This window comes from Somniosus microcephalus, chromosome 2, assembly GCF_052327205.1.
Source record: "Somniosus microcephalus isolate GS21.2 chromosome 2, FLI_Smic_1.0, whole genome shotgun sequence".
Taxonomy (NCBI): domain Eukaryota; kingdom Metazoa; phylum Chordata; class Chondrichthyes; order Squaliformes; family Somniosidae; genus Somniosus; species Somniosus microcephalus.
This window is the reverse complement of record NC_140988.1, coordinates 270,347,134-270,373,784: the sequence shown is the minus strand read 5'-3', so window position 1 is coordinate 270,373,784 and position 26,651 is coordinate 270,347,134. Positions and strand designations below refer to the sequence as shown.

The 26,651-nt window shown below is 44.3% G+C and overlaps 1 protein-coding gene across 9 annotated transcripts in view; it reads left to right on the top strand.

Annotated features, from left to right (window-relative positions):
* ddx4 (DEAD (Asp-Glu-Ala-Asp) box polypeptide 4) overlaps positions 1 to 26,651 on the top strand; it is a 145,488-nt gene that overhangs the window by 81,347 nt on the left and 37,490 nt on the right. For 7 of the 9 annotated variants that reach the window (XM_085972001.1, XM_085972022.1, XM_085972015.1 and 4 more), the window contains 7 exons: positions 8,970 to 9,026; positions 10,849 to 10,893; positions 13,821 to 13,963; positions 16,631 to 16,783; positions 17,331 to 17,485; positions 18,694 to 18,823; positions 19,659 to 19,825. In XM_085972001.1, the coding sequence (XP_085828127.1) occupies positions 8,970 to 9,026; positions 10,849 to 10,893; positions 13,821 to 13,963; positions 16,631 to 16,783; positions 17,331 to 17,485; positions 18,694 to 18,823; positions 19,659 to 19,825 (850 nt within the window). The remainder of the gene's footprint in view (positions 1 to 8,969; positions 9,027 to 10,848; positions 10,894 to 13,820; positions 13,964 to 16,630; positions 16,784 to 17,330; positions 17,486 to 18,693; positions 18,824 to 19,658; positions 19,826 to 26,651) is intronic. The other 2 variants (XM_085972054.1, XM_085972037.1) reach the window with 1 other exon arrangement.

Sequence of the window (26,651 nt, the reverse complement as noted above, 5' to 3'; positions counted from 1 at the left end):
TAAGAGATATTCAAGGCAAAAGGAGATGGTAATGGGACAGGTTAAGAAACAAAGGATGGCTCTAGATGCAGTGTAACTTGTGCTGGCAGAAAGAAAGCTGCCATGTGGGAGAGAAGAAAAAAGTGTGGAAAAAATATATATATATATGATTGGGGTCGAGGTAATGATCTGAATTTGTTGAACTCTGAGTCTGGAAGGCTGTAATGTGCCTAATCGAAAGATGAGGTGCTGTTCCTCGAGCTTATGCTGAGCCTTACTCTTACCCTGGTTATCCTCTTGCCCCTAATATACTTAAACACCTTGGGATTTTCCTTTATTTTGCCTGCCAGTGTTTTTTCATGCCCCCTCTTCGCTCGCCTAATTTCTTTTTGAAGTACCCCCCTGCACTTTCTATACTCCTCCTAGGGCTTCCACTGTTTTTAGTCCTTTGTACAGGAAACTTTTTTTTTTTATCCGGGACCGGCGTGGTGCCGGTTTATCAAAGTCCGGATTACAGAGAGGTATAGTAAAAAGTACGAGAGCCCCGTACACAGCAACCGATCCAGGCTTCCCTGTTGCTTAGCAACAGGTGCAGGACCCCCAGCCACAAGATCCAGGCGTCCCTGTTGCTTAGCAACAGGTGCAGGACCCCCAGCCACAAGATCCAGGCGTCCCTGTTGCTTAGCAACAGGTGCAGGAACCCCAGTTACACAGCCACAGATCCAGGAACGGCCACTAATGAAGTAAAACTTACCTGAACCTACTCCTGAATTTTGCCGGTTAAGAGATTTCCGGTTATTTAGGTGCTGGTAAATAGAGAGTTTCCTGTATCTGCCAAAAGCCTCCCTTTTTTTCCTAATCCATTCTTGTATATCCCTTGACATCCAGGGTTCCCTGGACTTGTTGGTCCCACCCTTGACCTTTACAGGAACATGTTGGCGTTCTACTCTTTCCTTTCTGAAAGACTCCCATTGCTCTGATGTGGATTTTCCTACTGATATACCTATCAATTCATCCAATGAAAAGCGACGAGTTAAGATAGTAACTATAGGTTTTTATTGGCTAAATAACAGAACCCACCCTCGTGGGTGATCGGGTCCAACAAGGAGGAATACCAGCCAGTCGACCACCTTTATACCTGGGCAAGCAGGTGGAGCCATGGGTGGAGTCAGCTGTGGTCAGCCCAGGTAGAACAGCGCGACAAGAGGTGACCTTGTGTAGTGATAGAGGTGACCTGTTGTAACGATATAAACAGTGATAACCATAGTGTAACGATAGTGAACGATAAAAGTGGTTTACCACATTCACCCCTTGTTTAAATTTGAGTCCGGCGGGGTGAAGTGTACTACCAGTTCGGGTATGTCAGTCTGTCCGGAGGCCTCGTAAGTCTTTCCGATCGGCGCGGCGGCGGTGGTGCAGTATCCGATGTTACTGCTGGTGTCTGCGTGGTCGGCGAAGGCTCGTGGGGTTCCAGCATGCCGTCTACCTAGGCTGGATTTGGGGGGGGGTGGTGGGGGGTAACGGTGGTGTCTCGGGTGCCCGAGGGTGCAAGGTCTCGTAAGGAGACTGTGTCCTCCCGCCCGTCTGGGTATGCCACATAGGCGTACTGGGGGTTGGCGTGCAGGAGGTCCACCCTCTCGACCAGGGGGTCCGTTTTATGGGCCCTCACGTGCTTTCGCAGCAAGACAGGCCCCGGGGAAGTCAGCCATGTTGGTAGCGAGGTTCCCGTAGTCGACTTCCTGGGGAAAACAAACATTCGTTCATTGGGGGGGTGGCGTTAATGGCCGTGCAAAGCAGTGACCGGATGGAATGCAGCGCTGCCGGGATGACTTCCTGCCAGCGAGAGGTTGGGAGGTCCTTAGACTTTAAGGCTAAGAGAACGGCCTTCCAGACAGTCGCGTTCTCTCTTTCCACCTGGCCGTTCCCTCGGGGGTTGTAGCTGGTGGTCCTGCTTGCAGCAATACCTCTCGCTAGTAGGAACTGGCGAAGTTCCTCGCTCATGAAGGATGAGCCCCGGTCGCTATGTATATAGTTCGGGAACCCGAACAAGGCGAAGAGGTCGTTCAGGCATTTGATGACCGTGGTACTGGTCCTGTCTGGGCAGGGGAAGGCAAAGGGGAAACTGGAGTACTCATCAACGATGTTGAGGAAGTACACATTACGGTCAGAGGACGGGAGGGGCCCCTTAAAATCGATGCTCAATCGCTCAAAGGGGCGGGTGGCCTTGATCAGGCTTGCTCTGTCCGGCCTAAAGAAATGCGGTTTGCATTCGGCACAAGTTTGGCAGTTCCTGGTCATGGTCCTGACCCCCTCGATGGAGTATGGCAGGTTGCGGGCCTTAATGAAGTGGTAAAGCCTGGTGACCCCGGGGTGGCAGAGGTCGTTGTGGAGGGTCTGCAGTCTATCAATTTGTGCGTTGGCGCATGTACTTTGTGATAGAGCATCTGGGGGTTCGTTCAGTTTACCAGGCCGGTACAAGATATATAATCATAGGTGGAGAGCTCGATTCTCCACCTCAAGATCTTGTCGTTCTTGATTTTGCCCCTCAGCTTGTTATTAAACATAAAAGCGACCGAACGCTGGTCGGTGAGGAGGGTAAATCGTTTGCCTGCCAGGTAATGCCTCCAGCGTCGTACTGCCTCCACGATCGCCTGGGCCTCCTTCTCGACCGAAGAGTGTCGGATCTCAGGGTCCTTGAGAAGAAGGCCACGGGTCTCCCCGTCTGGTTAAGGGTTGCAGCTAGGGCGAAGTCGGATGCATCGCTCTCCACTTGGAAAGGGATAGACTCATCCACCACGTGCATTGTGGCCTTAGCAATGTCTCCCTTTATGAGGGAGAAGGCTGCGCACGCTTCTGCCGTCAGGGGGAAGGAGGTGGACTTTGAGGGGTCTGGCTTTGTCCGCATAATTCGGCACCCATTGGGCATAGTAGGCGAAGACCCCAGGGTTCTCTTCAGCGCCTTTGGACAGTGGGGGAGGGGAAGCTCCATGAGGGGGCGCATTCTTTCGGGGTCGGGGCCGATGACTCCGTTCTCTGCTACGCAGCCGAGGATGGCAAGACGCGAGGTGTTAAACACACATTTCTCCTTATTGTAAGTGAGGTTCAGCCGTTGGGCCGTACGGAGGAATTTCTCCAGATTAACATCGTGGTCCTGCCGGTCGCGGCCGCAGATGGTGACGTTATCTAGATAAGGGAACGTGGCCTGCAGCCCGTTCTGGTCAACCATCCGGTCCATCTCCATTTGGAAGACCGAAACCCCGTTGGTGACGCCGAAGGGAACCCTAAGGAAGTGGTAGAGGCGGCCATTCGCCTCGAAGGCGGTATACTGGCGGTCCTCAGGGCGGATAGGGAGTTGGTGATAGGGTGACTTAAGGTCGATGGTAGAGAATACCCGGTACTGTGCAATCTGATTGACCATATCAGATATGCGGGGAACGGGATATGCGTCCAGCTGGGTGTACCGGTTTATGGTTTGGCTGTAGTCGATGACCAGGCGGTTTTTATTGCCGGTCTTCACGACTACGACCTGGGCACGCCAGGGGCTGTTGCTCCTCTCGATGATGCCCTCCTTCAGGAGACGCAGCACCTCAGAGCTAATAAAAGCTCTGTCCCCGGCGCTGTACCGCCTGCTCTCGGTGGCGACGGGTTTACAGTCGCGGGTGAGGTTAGCGAACAGGGAGGGGGGCGGGACCTTGAGGGTGGATAGGCCGCAGGTGGTGGGCGGTTTAAAGGCTGCTGGTTGTCGACTGAGTGGGGGGAGGGGTCCACCGTATGCCAAAGTGACACTTTGAAGGTGGGATTGGAAGTCCAGCCCTAGTAGGACGGCAGCGCAGGACGAGGAGTTTAAAATTTTTTATACTCCGTGCCCCTAACCGCCAGGGTCACAACACAGTAGCCGCTGATGTCTGTAGAATGGGACCTCGACGCCATCGAGATCCGGTTGCGCGTTGGCCGGACAGTGAGGGAGTAGTGGCTCACCGTGTCTGGATGGATGAAACTCTCCGTGCTTCCGCTGTCGAAGAGGCAGGTCGTGGCGTGGCCGTTTACTTTGATGTCCATCATGGACTTGGACAGGTGATGCGGGCGAGCTTGGTCCAGTGTGACGGAGGCTAGTGTATGGCTGAGCGAGCTGCTGTAGTCTGCGGGTGAGGCGGTGGTCGGGTCTGGAGACAAGGTGGCGGTCGAGTGTGGCGGAGAAGATGGCCGCCCCCACAACTCACATGAGGCACTGATGGCGTCGGTGGCCTTGATCAAAGATGGCCGCCCCCCACAACTCACACTAGGGGATACTGGCATCTGTGGCCTTGATGAAAGATGGCCGCCCCATAACTAGCATGAGGCACTGCTGGCGTCTGTGGCTCTCCCCCTGCAGGCCTTCGCGAAGTGGCCTTTCTTGTGGCAGTCCGAGCAAGTCGCGTTTCTTGCAGGGCAGCGTGTCCTCTGGTGTTTCGCCTGGCCACAGAAGAAGCAGCCGGCGGCCCGATCGCGGGGGTCCGATGTCGCAGCCGGTACCAGGGGTGGTGGTCCCGATCGGTTCTGGGACGCCGACGCTGAGGTAGGTCCCAGAGGCGGCGGTGCGAGGGGTATTGCGGCTGGGGTCGGGCCCGAGTCCCAGGGTCGCGCAGCACAGTACCTGGAGTACGCCTCGAGGTCCCGATGGGCCACTTCCAGAGAGCGAGCGAGGGCTGCAGTTGTATTCAGGTCGAGGTCCTTTGATTCGAGCAGTCTTTGCCGTGAGTAGTCGGACCGAAGGCCTTTCACGAAGGCATCGCGGATATTCCCTTCAGTATTTTCTGCAGCCGTTACAGCTTTAAAGTCACAGTCCCTGCCGAGTGTTTGTAGCGCCCGTAAAAATTCATCTACAGACTCTCCTGGCTGTTGCGAGCGGGATCTTAGGAGATGTCTGGCATACATAGAATTTACCGGGCTCCAGTACTGCTCTTTCAGCAGGTTGAGGGCGTCCTCGTATGTAGCAAAGTCCCGGATGAATGCAAATACTTTAGGGCTCACCTGGGTGGTCAGAACTCTTAGTTTGGATCCCAGAAGCACGCCGGATTCTCCCAGGTAGGATTCGAAACAGCTCAGCCAGTGTTCAAAGTCGAGGGCTGAGTTCGCTGCCTGTGGGTTTAGATCCAGGTACGGCGGTCGGAGGGCTCGCAGCCAGGCCGGCTGCTGTGGCTGTTGTAGCTGGCCGTTTGGCTGGTCGTTTGGCTGCTCCGATCCACTCATTTCAAAATTTAGCCAATAAAATTGATATACCTATCAATTCATCCAATGAATAGCGACGAGTTAAGATAGTAACTATAGGGTTTTTATTGGCTAAATAACAGAACCCACCCTCGTGGGTGATCGGGTCCAACAAGGAGGAATACCAGCCAGTCGACCACCTTTATACCTGGGCAAGCAACGGAGCCATGGGCGGAGTCAGCTGTGGTCAGCCCAGGTATAACAGCGTGACAAGAGGTGACCTTGTGTAGTGATACAACAGTGTAAACAGTGATAACCATAGTGTAACGATAGTGAACGATAAAAGTGGTTTACCACACCTACAAGTAGCTGTTCCCAGTCCACTTTGGCCAGATCCTGCCTTTATCATATTAAAATCTGCCTTCACCCAATTCGGAACCTTTATTTCCGGTCCATCTTTGTCCTTTTCCATGACTACCTTAAATGTCACTGAATTATGATCTCTGTCACCAAAATGCTCTCCTACTGACACTTCTACCACTTGCCTGGCTACATTCCCTAGAATTAGGTCCAGCACAGCCCCCTCTCTTGTAGGACTTCCTACATGCTGGCTCAAAAGCTCTCCTGGATGCACTTTAAGAATTCCACACCCTCTAAGCCTTTCACACTCTGACTATCCCAGTTAATATTGGGGAAGTTGAAATCCCCTACTGTTATTACCCTATTATTTCTACACTTCTGAGATTTGCCTGCATATCGGTTCCTCTATCTCTACCTGACTGTTTGGGGGCCTATAGTACAATCCCAGCAAAGTGCTTGCCCCCTTTTTGTTTTTAAGTTCTACCCATATTGCCTCATTAGAGGAACCCGCTAATATATCATCCCTCCTTACAGCAGTAATTGACTCCTTGATTAATATTGTGACACCCCCTCCTCTGTCTTTCCTGAAAATTCTATACCTCAGAATATTGAGCTGCCAGTCCTGTCCCTCCCTGAACCATGCCTCTGTGATAGCAACAATATCATACTCCCATGTGTTCATCAACACCTTCAATTCATCTGCCTTACTCGCAAGACTCCTTGCATTAAAATAAATGCCATCCAGCCTTGCCATACTCCCTTGTGCCGTTACATATTTGCTCTGCCTTCCAGGCTGACTTATTTTTTCCTCTATATTTGGCTGTGCATCAGCCCCTACTATAGCTCCACTCCATAACCCATCTCCCTGCCAAGTTAGTTTAAACCCCCCCTCGCCACAACAGTACTAGTAAACCTCCCCGCAAGGATGTTGGTCCCGTCTGACTTGTACAGGTCCCACCTTCTCCAGAAGCAGATCCAGGAAACTAAAGCCCTCCCTCCTGCACCAACTATTTAGCCACGCATTCATCTGTTCTATCCTCCTATTCCTATACTCACTAGCACATGGCACCGGGAGTAATCCAGAGATGACAACCTTTTGAGGTTCTGCTTTTTAATCTGCTACCTAGCTCCCTAAATTCTTGTTGCAGGACCTCATCCCTCTTTCTACCCATGTCGTTGGTACCAATGTGAACCACGACCTCTGACTGTTCGCCCTCCCCCTTCAGAATGCCCTGCAGTCGTTCAGTGACATCCTTGACCCTGGCACCAGGGAGGCAACATACCATCCTGGAGTCACGTCTGTGGCCACAGAAACTTCTATCTGTTCCCCTTACGATAGAATCCCCTATCACATTGCTCTCCCACTCTTTTTTCCTCCCCCCCCGTGCAGCTGAGCCACTCATACTGCCACGGACTTGGCTCTTGCTGCATTCCCCTGAGAAGCCATCTCCCCCATCAGTATCCAAAACGGAAAATCTGTTGGCGAGGGAGATGGGCCCAGGGGACTCCTGCACTACCTTCCTAGTTCTTAATCTGTCTGCCTGTGCACTCTTTACCTGCGGTGTGACCACCTCATTAAACGTGCTATGCACGAAGATCTCAGCTTCGCGGATGCTCCACAGTGACTCCAGCCGCAGCTCCAGCTCCGAATCACAGATTTCGAGTAGCTGCAGCTGGAGACACTTCCTGCACACGTGTTCGCCCTGGACACACTGTCCCTGACTTCCCACATAGCACAGGAGGAGCACTCCATGTTGCCGAGCTGCCCTGCCATGTCCTACCCTTAATTTACTCCCTTTACTTTAAATTAAAGAATATTAAATACACTAGGGACCTTGCTTCACTTTAACCACTACTTACTCTAAACTAGCAACCTTACTTTTACTTCAACGACTGGCCTGTAGAAATACTTACCAGGTCCTCCTTACCAATCAGCTCCTTCCCTGGTTGTGACGTCACTTTAGCGGTTTCGCATTGTTGTTGTTTGATTGCTCCTGCTCTCTGACTCTTTCCTTGGTGTAAAGCAAGAACCAACTCTCGGCACACTTTTTAAACCACACTCCGTCTCTGTGCTCGGTCTCCACCCAGGGCCGCTCTCTGTGCCTCTGCTGCCGGTGAATCTGGATGGTGTTGAGCTTCTTGAATGTTGTTGGAACTGCACTCATCCAGGCAAGAGGAGAGTATACCATCACAGACACCTGACTGTGTCTTGTAGATGATGGAAATGCTTTGGGAGTCAGGAGGTGAGTCACTCGCTGCAGAATACCCAGCCTCTGACCTGCTCTTGTAGCCACAGTATTTATGTGGCTGGTCTAGTTAAGTTTCTGGTCAATGGTGACCCCCAGCGGGGATTCGGCGATGGTAATCCCTTTGAGTGTCGAGGGGAGCTGGCTAGACTTTCTCTTGTTGGAGATGGTTATTGCCTGGCACTTGTATGGCACGAATCTTACTTGCCATTTATCTGCCCAGTCTGAATGTTGTCCAGGTCTTGCTGCATGCGGGGATGGATTGCTTCATTATCTGAGGACCATCTAACAGCACTTCTGTCATCCAGCCCTTGCACCAAGATGTCATTCATAGCATGCAGCAGCACTACAAGAGGCAATGCCTGCGTAAGGTGGCTTCTGTTTTAAATTGTACTGAGGAAACTGACTTTTTACAGATTGTGGAAAAACTGCAGCATGTTGGTGCTTATTCAGTAGAGCTTGGCATGCAGTGACTCCCAGCTGCATCAGTAGCTGCTTCAGAAACTGCAGTTTGGCTTCTGGCAACAAAAACAATGACGAAGTTGAAGAGATTCCTGGCAGTTTGAGTGAGGCGGAGTTTGATCTTTTTGTTTTGATGGATGATAACCATGACATTGGAGAGATGACTAATGCAGAAACAGTTTCTTTTCTGAAGAATCGAAACAGGAGCTGTAAATTTAAGATGTGCTCGAGCTTGAAATTCCCAATGTTAGAGGGGTAGATTCTGCACTCCGCGTTCTGCATCGATTCAGAGTCAAAGGATAAGTGAAACGTTTGAATTTCATGCACTGGAAGGGAAAGTGTGGAGGTTGACTACTTCTGATCTCCACCACAAAAAAATTACAAATTTACAATTCCCTGATGTCATTTTATATGATGTACTATATTCACTCTTGCAAAATGTACAAAATTTAGGCAAGTAAAGGCACCAGACTAGCCTTGGTTTTTGTTCCTTCCCGCTTCATGCAAATTCCTGTTCATCACAATTTGTGAGGTTGTAGTAGCAATCTTTGGTTTTCCTGCAAAATAATTCAATGGAATATCTAATTATGAAACCTACTTGTGTAGTAAATTTGTAATGGTACATTTTAATGCAGTTATCATCAAAATCTTGATGTAAAATTAAATCCAGTATTTACCTAGTTTTCAAATGGTTTCAAGTGTTTGAAATTCATACTTTGAAAATTTGAATTGCAGGTGGTTACAGAGGTAGAAATGAAGAGCCCTTTTCGGGATCTAATTCTAAATTGAGAGGTGAGCTGCTCATTTAGTACCATAGAGGTTTACAGCACAAAAGGAGGGCAATCGACCCATCGTGTCTTTGTTGTGTCTTTGCGAGAGCTATCCAAAACTAATCGCACTGACCCACTCTCTCCCCATGCTTTGTGCCTTCCTCTGCTTCAAATATTTACCCAATTTTCCTTTAAACGAAGCAATAATCACAGGCTGGGACAAAACATTTTATGTTCCAACATAACAACAGAAAATGCTGGAAAAACTCAGCAGGTCAGGCAACATCCGTGGAGAGAAATTTGAGTTGACGTTTCGGGTCGAACCCTTCTTCAAAACTGGAAAGAAAAGAAACTGGATCGAAGGCAGGGCTGCGATCGGACAAAAGAATAAAAGAAACAAAAGAAGTAAAAGATTAGAAGCTAGATGAGATGGTAATGGGCTGAGATTAGGTGTAAAGTGTACTGGCAGGGCAAAAGATAGCTGCCGGGTGTGAGAGAGAAACAAAAGGAAAGGGGGGTGGGGGGGAAGGAGTGGAACAATACAAGAGAAAATTAAATTGGGGCCGAGCTTATGATCTGAAATTGTTGAACTCGATATGGAGTCCGGAAGGCCGCAGAGTGCCTAATCGGAAGATGAGGTGCTGTTCCTCGAGTTTACGTTGAGCTTCCGTGGAACAATACAGGAGGCCAAGGACGGTGAGGTCCGAGTGGGAATGGAGCGGTGAATGACAGGCGACCGGAAGCTCGGGGTCATCCTTACGGACTGAACGGAGGTGTTCCGCAAAGCGGTCACCCAATCTGTTCCAACACCCAATATGTTCCAACAACCTTGTGTGGAAAAATTTCTCCTAACTTCTTCCTCACAAGTAGTGATAATTTTAAATTGATAACCCCTCATCACTGACTTCCCAACCACTAGTCTTTCCCGAGTCACTCTCAAAACTCTTAATTTTAAAGCCTCTATTAAAGAGTTGAGGTCAAAGATCAGCCATGATATTGAATAGCGGAGCAGGCTTGAGGGGCCATATGGCCTACTACTCCTCCTAATTCTTATGTTCTTATCGCCCCTCCATTTCCTCTGCTCCATTGGCAATAGTCCCAGTATCTCGGTTTCTCCTCATAACTATAGTTTCCTACTATACTTGGCCTCACCCTGAAGAAATTAAGCTGTACGCTTCATACAATAGAATGTTCATGGAAAACTTTCACATTTAACAAACTTGAAGTTGAAAATTTAAACTGAAATGGCACCTTCCTGTAGCTGATCAATGAAACCAGTCTGCTTTGTAGTTTGAATCACACTCTCAAAATTAAAAATGCAACCTGATGGCTAAGTGTTGGTCTTCAGCTTGTGTTTCTTTGATACTACAGTGGAGTCTTAAATATTCGTGCAATCCAAATTGGGATTGGGTTTTTTCCTTTTTGGAAGTATTTATAGTTTTGGTCTGGAAAAGGAAATCAATAATTTAACTATGCTAAATAAAAATCGGACGTGAGCATGTTCCAGTACCCCCTCCACCTTTTTGCTGGATGAGGCACACCGGGTTTGTGTTTACATACTCATTAGTAGGTGGTTACAGAAATGCAGTTATTGGAGGCCTGCTTTACAGTTATGATGCTTTCTATTTCTGGTTGGGACTGTTGCGTTGCTGAGGGGGGGAAATGTGAGAGAATCACCTTTTGTAAAAAATATTTTAGCCATGCAGTAATGTTTGGTGTTAACTTGAGGAGGGCGGCGGTGTGGGTGGTATGTGTGATGTGTGTCCCTCCTCTTCTCCCTTTCTCCCCATCCCCCTCCCAAAACCACTGAAATGTAGTTAATACAAGTTTTATGTTCTCTTTAGGTCGCTGGAATTCTAGCGATGTTGAAGGTGACAATAAAATCCAAGGTAATTGTCGACCTTTCAAAGGCAGCTTATATTAAAGATATGTTTTATTTAGATTGGACTTGATGTTTTTAAGGTAGATTTCATTTTCCTTACTTGCATTTAAGACTATTTCACTTTTCATACATTGAGTAAAGTGCAGTAAATGCTATACCAACTGAGTAGGGTAGTGCAGCTTGAGATCATTTCACTTCCTGCTAAAGAGCAGAAGGCCTCCATGATGAGCCAGCAGAGGGAATTTTTTTTTTTGTAGGGGTGTAACTTTTATGGAGGAATTGTGGCAAACTGTTCCTGCAGGAGCAGTTGGATAATGTTTAGTGATTTGTGTTGTACCCCAGATATCATGCTAAATGCTGTTTTGTATGTGCATAACATGGGTTTTAATATAATGGAGCAGGAGGCGTCTCAAAATCTGGACTGGAGGGACAGCAGGTTAAAGAGCAATGAAGTTCCTGCCGTGTCTCCCAAGTTCTGATTCGTATTGTGCTCAGATGAAGTCTCCTGCATTTTAAAAATTGTAATCCAAGTAGATGCTGATATATTAGAAATGTTGTGATTTTTGGTAACTTGAATTAACATGCTCGTGGCTCCTAAGGGTACATTTATGAAACGTCCTTCCTGTGATTATGGAAGTAATCCGTTAACCGATACCTACACTTAATCCAGAGTACTTTCTAGCAATTGATATGCAACTAAGAAGCTAAAGAAAGAGATGCATTTATATAGTTCCTCACCACACCGGCGTCCTTAATGTAGAATTAGTTACTTTGAAGTGCATTGATTGTTGGATAAGTAAACACAGCAAGATCCCACAAATAGCTGAGCGATGAATAACCAGGTGATTTGATTTTGGCAGTTATAATTGAATGGAATGTGGTCCAGGACCCAGAAGTCCTGATTTGTCTTTTTATTATCTGTTCCTGGGATGTGGGCATCGCTCGCAAGGCCAGCATTTATTGCCCATCCTTAACTTAATTGCCCTTGCAAAGGTGGTGGTTGGTGGCCGCCGCCTTGAACCGCTGCAGTCTGTACGGTGAAGGTACTCTCTGTGCTGATAGAGAGGGAGTTTCAGGATTTTGACCCAATGATGAAGGAACAGCGATATATTTCCAAGTCAGGATGATGTGTAACTTGGAGGTGATGGTGTTCCCATGTGCCTGCTGCCCTTGTCCTCCTAGGTGGTAGAGGTCGCTGGTTTGGGAGGCGCTATCCAATAGTACCATTGGACTTTTTTTTTGTGAACTTGTCCAAATGGGTGACACATCCCTGAGATCACCTTTTTGAACTCAAACTACTGGCATTGAGTTTGAATCTGAACTACAAAGTCCAACCTGCTGGTGAAGTAGGAATCTCAAAAGACTTCTTGGAAGTGCACATTTTTCATATGAGCCTAGACACCGGTTAGGAGACTATTTGGGTGGGGGGGCGGTGGTGGGGGACGGCACCACACCGGAGTCTAATCTTGTACTTGACCACCATCAATTCAGGGTTCATTGGGTGGGAATCCTGGCAGATTCTTGCCCCTGACTGATTTGCATAGTATTTACAGCACAGAAACCGGCCATGCTGATGTTTATGCTCCATGAGCCTGCTCCCACCCTTTTTCATCTAACCCCATCAACATATCCTTTTCCTTTCTCCCTCAAGTACTTATCGAGCTTTCCCTTAAATGCATTCGCCTCGACTGCTACTCGTGGTAGCGAGTTCCACTCTCTTGGTAAAGAAGTTTCTCCTGAATTCCCTATTGGATTTATTAGTGACCATCTTGTATTTATGGCCTCTAGTTCTGGTCTTGCCCACAAGTGGAAACATTTTCTCTAAGATTATGAAAGGGTTCAATAGACTAAAGAACTCTTATCAGGTCACCCCTCAATCGTCTTTTCTAGAGTAGCGCCCCAGCATGTTCAATCTTTCCTGATAGGAATCCTCTCAGTTTTGATATCATCCTAGTAAATCTCTGTTGCACCTTCCCCAGTGCCTCTATATCCTTTTTATAACATGGAGACCAGAACTGTTCACAGTACTTCAAGTGTGACCTAACCAAGGGTCTATACAAGTTTAACTTCTCTGCTTTTCAATTCTATTCCTCTAGAAATAAACCCCAGTGCTTTTTTTTATCCTTAGTTGTATTACCTGCTATGCATTTCCTGTGGTTTTTTTAAATTTAAATTTCATATTGCTGGTATTTAGCTCTTTTGATGCCTTGACGTGTGCAGCCAGGGTAGGTATTAATAAATGGAATTTTAATGAAATTTTAACGTGGAAGCAAGTCATCCTCGGTTCCGAGGGACTGCCTAAGAAGAAGTAATAAATGGCATTTGTTTTCCAAGTATTTGGCTCATACACTGTGGGAGTACCTTCACCACACGGACTGCAGCGGTTCAAGAAGGTGGCTCACCATCACCTTCTCAAGGGCAATTGGGGATGGGTAATAAATGCTGGCCTTGCCAGTGACGCCTACATCCCATAAGCGAATATATAAAAAAAAAAAAAAAAAACCCAACCTATTCCAGTTCAATCCACTTTTTTTAAATACGGGAAGGAGAAATCCCGTGTTTCGGCCCCATTCATGTCGTCGGCAGTGAAAGCAGCAGACACTGCCCTACTTTCAAGGTTTCTGACCCTTTCAAACAGAATGCAAGAAGATATGAAAAGACTGGTAATTTGCCTTTCCTTATCCCACATTTTTCCTTGCGACCTAATTTCTACACGCCTTCCAGTGATGATACTGGTGTGTTGGGTATATAGATGTAACTAAATGTTGCTTTGCATAAATTAATCTTGGTTTTTACTTTTTCTGCCATCTCGTCTACTCTACCCCTGTCCAAAAGAAAAAGACTCTGCCTAAGTAACATTACACTCCTGGTTATAATGGGATATTGAAACTTCAATTGCACAAATACAAATCTAATTCATGTATTTCTTCAAAGGCCCCAAAGTGACCTATATTCCTCCTCCACCACCTGAAGAAGAAGGTGCCATCTTTGCTCGCTATCAGACTGGTATTAACTTCGATAAATATGATGACATTCTTGTGGATGTTTCAGGATTCAATGTTCCGCCTGCAATACTGGTTGGTATTTAATTTTATTGTATTCTATGAATTTGTGAAGCTAATATGCTAACTGCATTTACAGATCTGGTAAATGGCTATCCCTCTGGGACATTTGCTTGTCTGCAAGAGGCCTAGACCCAAGGGTTGTGGGATTAGCGCTCTGTTCTCTCGAATGTTTATAAACTTGAACTTTCAGTATTGTAGTTTTCACTTTTTTTTCTCTGGGATTGTGTTCAAGTTGGGCAATGAGTTTTGTGTGTGTGTGTGTATATAGGAAATGTTTGTATATACAGGAAATAAATATCCTGCTGTTGTACAGTGCTGCAATCCTCTGCTATCTCTCATGAGAGTTTAGGCAGTGAGTGCCGGCAGGCTGTTTGATTACGACAGGCTTTGGAGCTGAATCTAATCCTGTTCTCATCTGATGTCCACACCTGCACTTTTGACTGGAGTAACTAGAAAACAACTAGAAGGAGCAGCAACCATAGACATTTTGTTCCTTCCTAACTGGAGTGCTGAGGCAACTATTGTACCCAAACTCCTTCCCTGGCTGAGATACCTTGGTATGGACTGGGAGTTGAACCTGGCCCTTCTGATGTTTATGGCTTAGTATGACACTAAATTATGTTTTAAGTATTAGGCCACCAAGGAAGCTTAGCCAGCACCTTTTTGGATATAGAGGATTGGGTGGGAGACTGAGCAGAAGCATGGTGTATACTCTTATGAAACATTCTTATTTAACAGTGTATGTGATCACTGATGAAAGGGATTATCCAAAACTTGATCTTATTCGTGTATGAAATTGTTTTGAGTATTGCTTTTGTGCAAATCGGATTGGAGTTATGAAAGGCCATGGTCATTCAAATTCAAGCATTGGTTTGTAACGGTGTGTGTATATAATTGAACTGCTAAAATGTTATGACATGCATCATATTTTCTCCATCTAAATGGATCCTTAAAAAAATTTGTAGAGCTCTCAAATCTGTATTGGATGTAGCCTGACCGGATTTCCACCCAATCCCTAATTGCCTGATGTACTGTTCCATTTTGACACAGTAGCATATTGCATCGCCCTTGTGGTATTCTGGTTACAGTAATGAACTGAAGTTTGTTGAGACCGAGAGCTAGGTTTTTTGGTCATTTTTTGAATGGAAAGTGCAGTCAGAGTGGTTAGTATTTGTGACATACTGAAAAGCTATCATCCCTGTCCCTTGTCGCTCAAACATGTATGTACTTTTAGCCCATGCCTCAGGACATCTCTCGCTCTCTTCTGCCCCCCAAACAGAAAAGCAGAACAAAATATGGAAAAATAGATTACAAGCTCCCAAATGGCTTGGTTGATTGCAAACTGCGTGCTGTTATTGGGAAGGGAAATCTTTAGCAATAAGGTCAGGTGAAGTAACACTTCTGAAAGTGAGGGTTTTCTTTGGGAAAATACAGGTGCTCAGGACTGTCTTCACATCGCAATACAGGAAACTTTCTGGTATCCGGCACTGATGGGACCGAGCTGTTGCCGTCCCATCAAAACTGCCGGACAAATCAGTGCTAATGTTAAAACATGCGGAGCTCAGAAGCTCCGTGTGAAGCAACAAACCCTGTTGCTTAGCAATAGCTTCAAAATAGTTGGCCGTAGCTTGCAAGCATCTCTAGCTAAGCAACAGCTTCAGCTAGACCTTGCAGAGCCTGACTGGAGGAAAAAAAGCAACGAAAAGTAGCTGAACCGATTCCTGAATTTTGCCGGTGGATAGAGCTTTCCGGACATTTAACCTCCGGATAAACGAAAGTGTCCTGTATTGTTGTATAGACTTATTTAAAAGGGGATATTTGGCTATTTTGAGAAAATCAAACACTGACGAGAGAGAGTACCATACAGAGGAAGGCAGGAAAACAAATCAAGATGACAACTTGCATTTATATAAGGCCTTTTTTAATGCAGTATAACATCCCAAGGTGCTTCACAGGAGTGTTATCAAACAAAATTTGACACCCTGCCGCACAAGCAGATCCCATTGTATGTTGAAGAATTGGGGATAACTTTCTTTGGTGCTAGCATATAAGGCTAAATAAAATTTTAATTCTGGTTGGAATGGAAAATGAGCAGGGATTTAAAAGCAAAAATAGTTCACTTCTGGTGCAAGTTGCTTAGGTTGCTCTAGGTTTTGGTGTACTGTGCTGAAATCTGTCTGTGCTTTGTTTTGCCCACCATTTTGGGGGGGGGGGGGGGGGGGAGAAAGATGATGAACACAGGTAGAAATCGACTAATGAATGTAAGAAAAGCTATGTCCCAAACATGCTTTTTGTATTAAAATCATCTTGCTAGCTTTAAACAATATTTTAAAATCTAAAATTGGGCTTTTCTTTGTGCATTTCTGTATGACCATATTTTAAAAACTCCATTTTAAAAGTAGACTTTCTCTTTCTCCATTTCCCCCACCCCACCCCAAATCCCACGTCCATTAATAAAAATTGTAAACTTAAGGCATTCAGATACTGATGTGCGTACTCTAGGATCTTAAAGCAACAATTTGTTTCCTTTTTATATTTGTATTCAGAAATTTCGTAACTGCTACACACTTGGGACAGATCCCACTGGAGAATTTTTTTTGAGCTCCATTATAACAGGTTTATAATCAAGTTCAGTGTAAAAAGACAAATACTAAGCTTGTCTTGTTTTCTTTGTTCTAGTCATTTGATGAAGCTCATCTGTGTGACACTTTGAACAAGAATATAAATAAGGCAGGATATCTGAAACCTACACCAGTTCAGAAACACGGGATTCCAATTATACTCTCTGGCCGGGATTTGATGGCTTGTGCCCAAACAGGCTCTGGGAAAACAGTGAGTAGTAGAAAGTGAAACTTATCAACTTAAAAAATGAGTAACAATCCATGTCACCTTCAAATCGCAATGTGCTGGTAATGATCCTATAAATTACATGTGTACTTTGACATTGAACCTCGGCATCCTTGAGCTGGAAGGGGTAAGCTAGCCAACAGTTCTACTCCTGATCATTATTTCTGATGCATATTATCTAGGCTAGCACATGAACAGTAGCTACCTGGACAGTGATTGCTGCTGTTTGTGATGTACCTTAATTTAAGTCGCTGCCTTGAAGATAAAGAAGAAAACTTTGCTAGCTAATATCTTGCCTCACACTCTGTTCCATAGGTACCTGCAGCCCTCTGATACCTTATCCAGGTCACTTTTTCCCCATGGTGAATGTCCTTGCTCAATGCACGTGCACTTTCAAGCCGGAGTTACTGGATTTTAAGAACCTGAGCTTTTTCTCCTCCTCTTGCTCCGAGGTGCTGAGGCAGATTGTAACTGTTTTCTGCATTAGTTGCGATTAACCAGTGACTCTATTTTTTGTATATAATTATCACAGGCTGCTTTCCTGTTGCCAATAATAGAAATGCTGCTGAAGAGGAATGCAGCATATAGTCAATTCAAGGAACTACAAGAACCAGAAGTAGTCATTGTAGCTCCAACACGTGAGCTGATCAATCAGATATATCTGGAAGCTAGGAAGTTTTCTTACGGGTAAGTAAATAAAACAGTGACGGTTGTATGAAGAGGTGTATACTGTACTGCCAAAAATACACAGCCGTTGAGTCAATATTTGTAAGCCGGTTAACATTTTGGGTGTACACCTTTCATCAGAACTGAATACTAAAAGATAAGCAAGTATGTTGGTGTGGTTGAAGAGTTGAGAACAAGGGAGAGGGGGGAAGCAAAACAAGGTGTACTAATCAGAGAGGGAGTTAATGGGTTGAATGATGAGATGGCCGCACCTCCCAAACCCACCACCACCACCCAGAATGACACTGGCAGCAAGTGCATGGGGACACCATCTCCAAGTCTCTCACTATTCTGACTTGGGCATCTATCGCCATTCCTTCATCGTCGCTGGGTAATAATCCTGGAACTCCCTACCTAACTGCATTATGGGAGCACCTTCACCACACTGACTGCAGTGGTTCAGGAAGGTCCACGACCACCTCGAACATCTAGGAATGGACAAATAAGTGCAGATCTTGCCAGTGACGCCCAGATCCCAAGAATGAATGTTTTAAGAGAGGGTTGTCCATGTGGTAATGGAAATATATAAAAAGAACATGCAAATTGTTGAAGGTGATAAAACATGGGAGAGGCCCACCGAAATAAGATGAGATGGGGTGGGGGGTAATGGCAAATGTAATCCAGCAGTTCTTAAATAAGACAAAATGCAGACAGAAGACAACCAATCCTAAGAGATGGGGAAATAGGCTAACCCCATGAGCACAGACCCCTGCTAGCGCTGCATTCTGAAAGGGTCTACACCCCTAATGCCTTCCCTAGTCACTGGCAGACCAGCCTCTCATCACAGCACTGACGTTGTAAATAAAATGGAGGATTTACCTTGAGTCTACAGTTAATAAAGTCAATGTTCAGATCAGAGGGCTATAGAGTGGTCTGGTGAAAGAGATGCTATTCTTGAAGCTTGTGTTGAGCACCGTTGGAAGCCAAAGACCAAGGTCAGGGTGGAAATGGGAGGGGGAATTAGTGGCGAGGCACAGGGAAGTCAAGGTCACAATTTATTTACAAAGCCGATCAATAATGAATGTGTTTTGAGGTACTGTTCAAGTACAAATTCACCAATATCCAAGAAATTTACTTTGTAAAAACCCTTGCTGGTTTGGGGTAAAAGCTGCCTAACCTTTTATCTACATATAATTAACTTCTGTATCCTGTGTTTTTCAATATTGCAGAACTGTCGTGAGGCCTGTTGTGGTCTATGGAGGAACGAGTACAGGTCATCAAATCCGTCAGGTTTTGCAAGGCTGTAATATATTGTGTGGCACCCCAGGAAGACTTTTAGATATTATCTCTAAAGGAAAAGTAAGCTGTTGGTCTGTCATTGCATCCCCAAAAACAGTTATAGAAATTTATTGTTAGTGTTAGCAAAATCCTGTGCCTTAAGCCATCTTGTGGTAAGATAACTGGGCTGAACATCTTGAGGCTCTGAGATTAGTGATGGATTGTGCACTTAATGGGCAACTTCAAAAAATTTATTGTGTTAACAAGAAGCTAAAACTGCCACGCTTAATGGTAGAAATGGTGGGGTCTCAAAATTGTCCCACCCTCCACATCACTGAGGGAAGAAAGAATGTGTGTGTTGCCTGATGGGCTGCAAGTAGATAAAAGCTTGGACTTGCCAGCTCTCTGAAAGAGGTGAAACATTGCCTACCATTATTCTGACTCTGGAAAACGGCTGGCTCTGACTCGTATCCAATAACTACAGTATTGAGGATACATTCTGTATAATGTAGAAGAGTACTAGTAAGCTGTTGGAATGTGCAGCCATTACATCTTTCCTCATAACATTGAGATATGGGGGTAGATTCTTGTCCACCACCTGGGCAGTAATCAAGCATAACTGAATGCCCGCCCTTTATAGCACCTGTCCGATTGTTATTCCATTGAAGTTAATGAAATGAAAATGGGGTAGGTTCTATAAAGGGTAGGCAATCTGATTTACCAGATTACTGCCCAGGCTCTAAAGACTAAGCTGTATCTCGGTCCTTTCAATAAAGGTCACTGGTTAATTAGGTGGCTGACATTCCTCTCGCCACCTGTGGGCCATTCAATTTAATGGTAGCTCATGATCTTGATCAGCATACCAATTCAGACATTGCAGCTACTATTAGATTTACCACCTTTTCATTATTTCTAGGTTGGCCTTGGTAAGGTGCAGTACTTGGTATTAGATGAAGCAGACCGTATGTTGGATATGGGATTTGAACCAGATATGCGAAAACTAGTCAACTCCTTTGATATGCCAGCTAAACAAAACCGCCAGACTTTGATGTTCAGTGCCACCTTTCCCGAAGAGATTCAAAGGTAAATTGAAACATGAGCATACTTTAAAACATTATAAGAAGTTTTAATTTTGTAAGTATCTTCATGCTTAAGATCTGTACTGAACTATCACAGCTAGGATGAAATAGTCTTAAGCAAATTAGCCATACTGATTCTGTATAAAAATGAAGCTAGCTTTTGTCTAGCCTTGGCTTGGTATCGGTCCCTTCAGCCCATAAATCAGGTTAAAAGCCAACTGTTGTCCATTATGTCCCCAGCCTAATTCTGTGTAAATGTTGTCAACTATCTGCTGTTTCCAAAGCTTGAGGGAGCAGCCAAGCTTCATTCAAACAAAACTCCAATTGTATAATTTTCTCAGTTACATATGACTTGCAGTTGCTTTTGAATGTAGCGGTCAGTTATTCAAATCCGGCAATCTGTAGCAACTATGTTTGGGCTTGAGTTTGCACAATGAGAGGGGATCTCATTGAAACTTATAAAATTCTAACAGGACTAGACAGACTAGATGCAGGAAGGATGTTCCCAATGGCGGGGGAGTCCAGAACCAGGGGTCACAGTCTAAGGATAATGGGTAAGCCATTTAGGAGAGAGATGAGGAGGAATTTCTTTACCCAGAGAGTGGTGAACCTGTGCAATTCTCTGCCACACAGGGCAGTTGAGGCTAATTCATTAAATATATTCAAGAAGGCGTTAGATATATTTCTTAAGGCTAAAGGGATATGGGGCGAAAGCAGGGACAGGGTACTGAATTTGGATGATCAGCCATGATCTCATTAAATGGCGGAGCGGGCTCGAGGAGCCAATTGGCCTACTCCTGCTCCTATCTTCTATGTTTCTATGAATGGAGTTGAGTTGATTGAAATATTCAGGAAGATCGGTTAGACCAGTTTAGTGCTCGGGTTGCAAAGACTACAGAAAATAATGAATATGATGTATGCTAAGGTTAACTACAAAATATAGCGGATTCTGGCCATTCATTTTCCTTTAAGCTAATGTATATAATGTCAATTATAGACGTGTGTGTGTGTATTACTTGTTCACTTATTAAATAAAATTCAGATGCGATTTAGGAGAAATGTTTTTTAAAAAGAGTGGTTATGATCTGGAATGCATTGCCTGAAAGGGTGGTGGAAGCAGATTCAGTAGTAACTTTCAAAAGGGAAATGGATATGTACTTGAAAAGGAAACCTTTTCAGAGCTATGGGGAAAGAGCAAGGGAGTGGGACTAATTGGATTGCTCTTTCAAAGCGCTGTCACAGACACAATGGACCAAATGGCGGCCTCCTGTGCTGTATGACTTGAAACCAGGTCTGATCAGTTTTTTGAAGATATGAGATTTCTTTTTTGGAAGTGCACCCAGTAGCTGAAGAAATTTACGGAAAGATTTTGTTTCTTATCCTGGACTTGCTATCAAAAAACTTAATTTGGATATATCCAGATCAGTGAAGGTACTCGACCACAAGGAGTTCATGCTCGCTTTGGAGAGTAGTGTTGAGTAAGAACGGTAAAGAACCAAAAATATAAGTGCACCATAGGAAAAAGTTGGCTTTAATACATTAGACATTTTTGTTTTACATCACACTTTGCACATCAATCACGTTGATGTGCAATCCTTGTTTTGTAGACGAGTGTGGTGACTATCTTAATCATAGCAAGATCCACAAACTGTATAGAGATGATCAGTTAATCTGTGTGGGGTTTTTTTGGTGGTTGAGGGAAGACTATTGTCCAAGATCCCTGAAGGACACTCTTTCTCTCTTAGCCCCCCCCCCAAAAAAAAAAAGTGCTGCTCGATCTTCCACCTGGGCTACCAGAACAGGCAGATGGTGGAGCCTTGGTTTAAATATCTCTTCATTAAGGTGGGAAATTGTGCTGGAGTAGGGATTGAACCTGTAACTTTGAGACTGAGGCAATGAGACAAGGTGACCTGACTCAACCTGCTGGCTATTTTGAGCCTATAGTGATTAGAATTTAGTCATTAATATTTCTTCAGTTGTAAAGTTGAACTTTTAACTGATTACTGGATTCGGTCCTGCAATTCAAGTGGAATGCAGCAAAGCCTGCAATACCTATAACTTGCTTTTGATCAATTTGCTACTTGAAAGAGGTTCATCAGATTTATTGTGAGGGGCTGTTGTACAGTGTGTTAATTTTAAACTTTTAATGCAACATGTTATTAGTAATTCTAGGAAGGAAGACTTGACATTCATTTTTTTAGGAAAAAGCCATCTGGCTCAATAAATGCTTTCCTTTAGATGGGCATTATATCCCCCTTTTATAGAAATAAGAAGTTGAGATGCAAGTTTTTGTTTTACTAACACCACAAGATGGCTCTCACATTTTTGGGTTTCTACACTAGAAAGCTTCTCATAGCTTCCATGGCCACACCATAGGCGTCATGTCCCCTAAATCATTTTCTGCCCAATAGCTAGGCAAACAATAGTTAGATGCAGGGGTAGGTAGTAAGGGAACTTTTACTCTGTACACCGGAATATAGTATGTGAATTCGCCTTCCTCTCTAAATGGCCGACAGCATAAATTGAGGCACAGATTTCCGATCCATTCAGTGGTTTTTAGATAAGCTAGATAAATGAACAATACACAGTTTAGCACATACGTATTTCTTTTCCGTCCTTATTTATATAGCACAATAAAGGTACCACGTACTTTCTCTAAACATAACTAATGTCTGCTTACTGTAAACTTTCTCCATCCAGTTATGCTGGCAGTGATTCTCTAAAACACTTTTTTGGCTGAGAGATTGTCAGCATTTCTGTCACAAGGTCATCGACCTGAAACGTTAAATCTGTTTCTTGCTGCACAGGTTACTGCCTGACCTGAGTATTTCCAGCATTTTCTGTTTTATTTCGGATTTCCAGCATCTGCAGTATTTTGCTTTTGTGTTGAGTCACTTGTTGACTTTATGAAGACTGGCTGTGGGATGCCAATATAATCCTGCAAGAGGAAGCTTCTGTCTTCCTCCTCTTGCCCAGTTGGTCTCACAGGACTTTAGCCAATCTTGTTCTGTTCTCTTAAGTTTGCACACAGCCAGAAGTCAGTGCCCAGTCTTAGGCTTAGCCTCTACCACAGAAGGCAGTTGAGGCCAACTTACTAAATATATTCAAGAAGGAGTTGGATATATTTCTTAAGGCTAAAGGGATATGGGGAGAAAGCAGGGACAGGGTACTGAATTTGGATGATCAGCCATGATCTCATTAAATGGTGGATCAGGCTCGAGGGGCAGAATCGCCGACTCCTGCTCCTATCTTCTATATGTAACCAGGTACCTTCTGAACACCCTGCATATTCTGCAACAAAGGCAGCAGGCAGTACAGCTCATGAATTTATTTCAAACAAATAGCCATTCATCAGTATTGAAAGAATAGCCAGTCTTTTAAATTGTTCACATCTTTGCCATTGTTAATGTATTGACCTCTTCAGACACACATTTTGTGGGAGATATAAAACTGGCACCTTTTGTTGAGGATTTTGCCAGACAAGTTGTCTGTTCTGAATTGATATAGTCAGCAGAAAGACATGCTTTGTATGACCTTGTTAACCCTTTACATGCTGTTTCTAGATGTAGAAAATGCATTTAAAAGTTGAATATAGACAAAGAATACTTATCTTTGGTAACAACAAAGTACTGTATAGCTGTCTGAGTGTACAGGTCGGTTCTTCAATCTATAGATGTGCCAGAATATATAAGGAAGCTTTCTCCTAAGTGCCAGTTATATTCTTGGTAAAAGGGTTATAAATATGCAAGATGATGGCGACACACTAAGTGCACTTATGTCTCGAACTTGATAGTTTATTCAGAGCTCTTTTCTCTATCTTTTATCTTTAGTTCAACTTCAGTTGAGTCTAAATTGACAGCTGAGCTCTGCATTGGGTGGAATATTGTCATGGTCATGTACAACACATTGATGTCCTTGCATCCCTCTGAGTTTTGTCCAACATGGAGAAATGTTTGTACTTCAATTGATGAACGGGGGTTGGGGAACACTGGTGATTGAATCTGTGACCATCTGGTTTGAGTGGCCCAGTTAAACACCTGGGGATAGATTTTCTGCAGGAGTTCCCCAATCTTGGCAGAAGGTTGGGAGAACATCTGGGAAATTACTGGTGCTGTTTACCAACTGAGCCATTGGTGGTGTATTGCTGCTTAAATTGTTCATCATATCCCTTCCTGGTAACTTATTCCATGAGTCTATTACCCTTTGAATGGAAACATTCTGCCTGACATCACTACTTCTGGTTTTGTAATTTTTTAATTTGTCTCTTGGCTTTTGATTAATTTCTCCATAACCTGCAGCTTTGTCGTCTTGAAGTTCAGTTTTGTCATCTCAAAGAAAACATGCCACTTTCTTGACAGTTTTCCTCAATTAATTCCTGATGTTTGGAATCATTGCTGGCCTGTGTACACTCTCCAGAGCAGTAATTGCCTTCTAATTGTATGACACAAACTGCATTCAATGCTCCAATGATTTAGTTAATTTGACATCTTACCTCTTGAGTCTGAATATTATGGGTTCAAGTCCCACTCCAGGTCTTGAGTACACAATCGAGGCTAATGCTGTAGTGCATAGTACATCACCCCTTCAGTATCTATCTACCTACCTACAATAATCTCATGTTTTGTGCTATGTCCCTTTTGACAATTCAACTTTAAATTACACTGCAGCGTAGCACTCGCTTGACAGCTTCATTTTTATTTACTAACACACAGACTTTCTTCTTTTGATCATGACTGACTGACTGATTCAGAAACCGATGGGAACAGGGGTAGGCGATTCAGCCCCATGAGCGTGTTCCGCCATTCAATGTGATCATGCTTGATCTGTATCCTAACTCCATCCACCCACCTTGGCTTCATATCCCTTAATACCTTGGCTAGCAAAAATCTATCTATCTCCGACTTAAAAATGATTGAGCTAGAATCTACTACTTTTTGTGGGAGAGTTCTGCATTTCTACCACCCTTTGTGTGAAGTGTTTCCTAACTTCTCTCTAGTCTAGTCTCTGCTTTATTCTCTTGGGCAAAACTACATGAAGGCCAATTTAGAATAATTTCAAAAGCTAGGAAGATCAAATGAAAGCAGAGTGATCAATCAGGTCGGTCTTCAGTTCATCATTTCCTTTCTGGACAGCCATTTAAATAGATTGATTTTTAAGTGCCTTTCCTTTACATTTAAGGAAACTATGCATAGCCGCAGATGATATTATATGTGGAAGCTGTTTTGACTTATTCACAAGTTATCATGCTTAGGCTGGCTGCAATTGTTGGTTTGATTTGGCAGTTAAGGGATTGGGACTATCGCATTTTGTCCAAAAAGACGTAAAAAAAATTTAAAAGTTGATTACCAGGCTGGGAGAAGATGATCAAGATAATTGTTTTGGGATTGCTGACACAGGGTGGTGCCATTTTGTTTTCGCAGACATTTTAGTGAGGGTGTCTGGTATTGCTTAACTGCTACATACACTGAGGGTGCCTGAAGGTTAAATACTGTAACTTGTTCCCACTCCCACTTCCTTATTCTCTCTAATGCTGTGCAGGCAGATGGAAACTTGAGATTTTCATGAGTTTCTTGCATAACTGTTTCATTTGAGGGCATCAGTTGTTTGGAATACTACTGAGAAATGCTTCTTGTCAGCTGTGGCTCAGTGGATAGCACACTCACCTGAGTCGGAAGGTTGTGGTTCAAGTCCCATTCCAGGGACCTGAGCTCGTAAAGCTAGACTGACACTCCAGTGCAGTGCTGAGGGAGTGCTGCACTGTGAGGTGCTGTCTTTCGGATGAGACGTTAAACCGTCTGCCTTCTCAGGTGGATGTAAAAAATCCCATGGCACTATTTTCAAAGAAGAGCAGGGGAGTTATCCCCAGTGTCTTGGCCAATATTTATCCTCAATCAACATAAAAACAGATTATCTGGTCATTATCACATTGCTGTTTGTGGGAGCTTGCTGTGCGCAAATTGGCTGCCGCGTTTCCCACATTACAACAGTGACTACACTTCAAAAAAGTACTTCATTGGCTGTAAAGCGCTTTGCGACGTCGAGTGGTCGTGCAAGGCGCTATATAAATGCAAGTATTTTCTTTGTCTCAATATTTTGTAACGGATTGAGTGAACCACTGACTTGTCTGAAGCAAAAACAAAAATACACAGCAGCTTGGTTAGAATCTGCAAAGAGAAAAGTGATTGATTGATCTAATAATTTTTTTATCGAGCCTGATTTGTGGTTGCATCTTGAGCTGGCTATCTGCCAATGTTTATCCCTCAGAGATTTGAAGCTGCTAACTCCATTGTACATATTGAGGTAAACTGGTTTATTCACTGTCTTGCAGGTTACTTCATGTATAAGTTCATGTTTTGGTTCATAAGTGTGGCCTTCTGTGAAAACCGTCCTCTGCACTGAGCAAGGAGAAAGTATCTTGAATGTCCGAACTGTAGCAGGTTTATCATAGTCCTACAGCATCGGCCCATCGTCTCTGTGCTGGCTCTTTGAAAGAGCTGTCTAATTAGTTCTGCTCTTTCCCCATAGCCCTGCAAATTTTTCCTTTTCAAGTATATATCCAATTCCCTTTTGAAAGTTACTATTGAATCTGGTTCCACCACCATTCCAGACTGCTGTGTTTATATATTTAAAAAACTGTCCTCGTCTCTCTGGTTCCTTGGTAAATTATCTTTTAGTCTGTGTCCTCTAGTTACCGACCCTCTCGCCAGTGGAAACCGCTTCTCCTTATTTATTCTCAAAACTATCATAAGCTTGAACTCCTCTATTAAATCTCCCATTAACCTTTCCTGCTCTCAGGAGAACAATCCCAGCTTCTGTAGTCTCCCCATTGT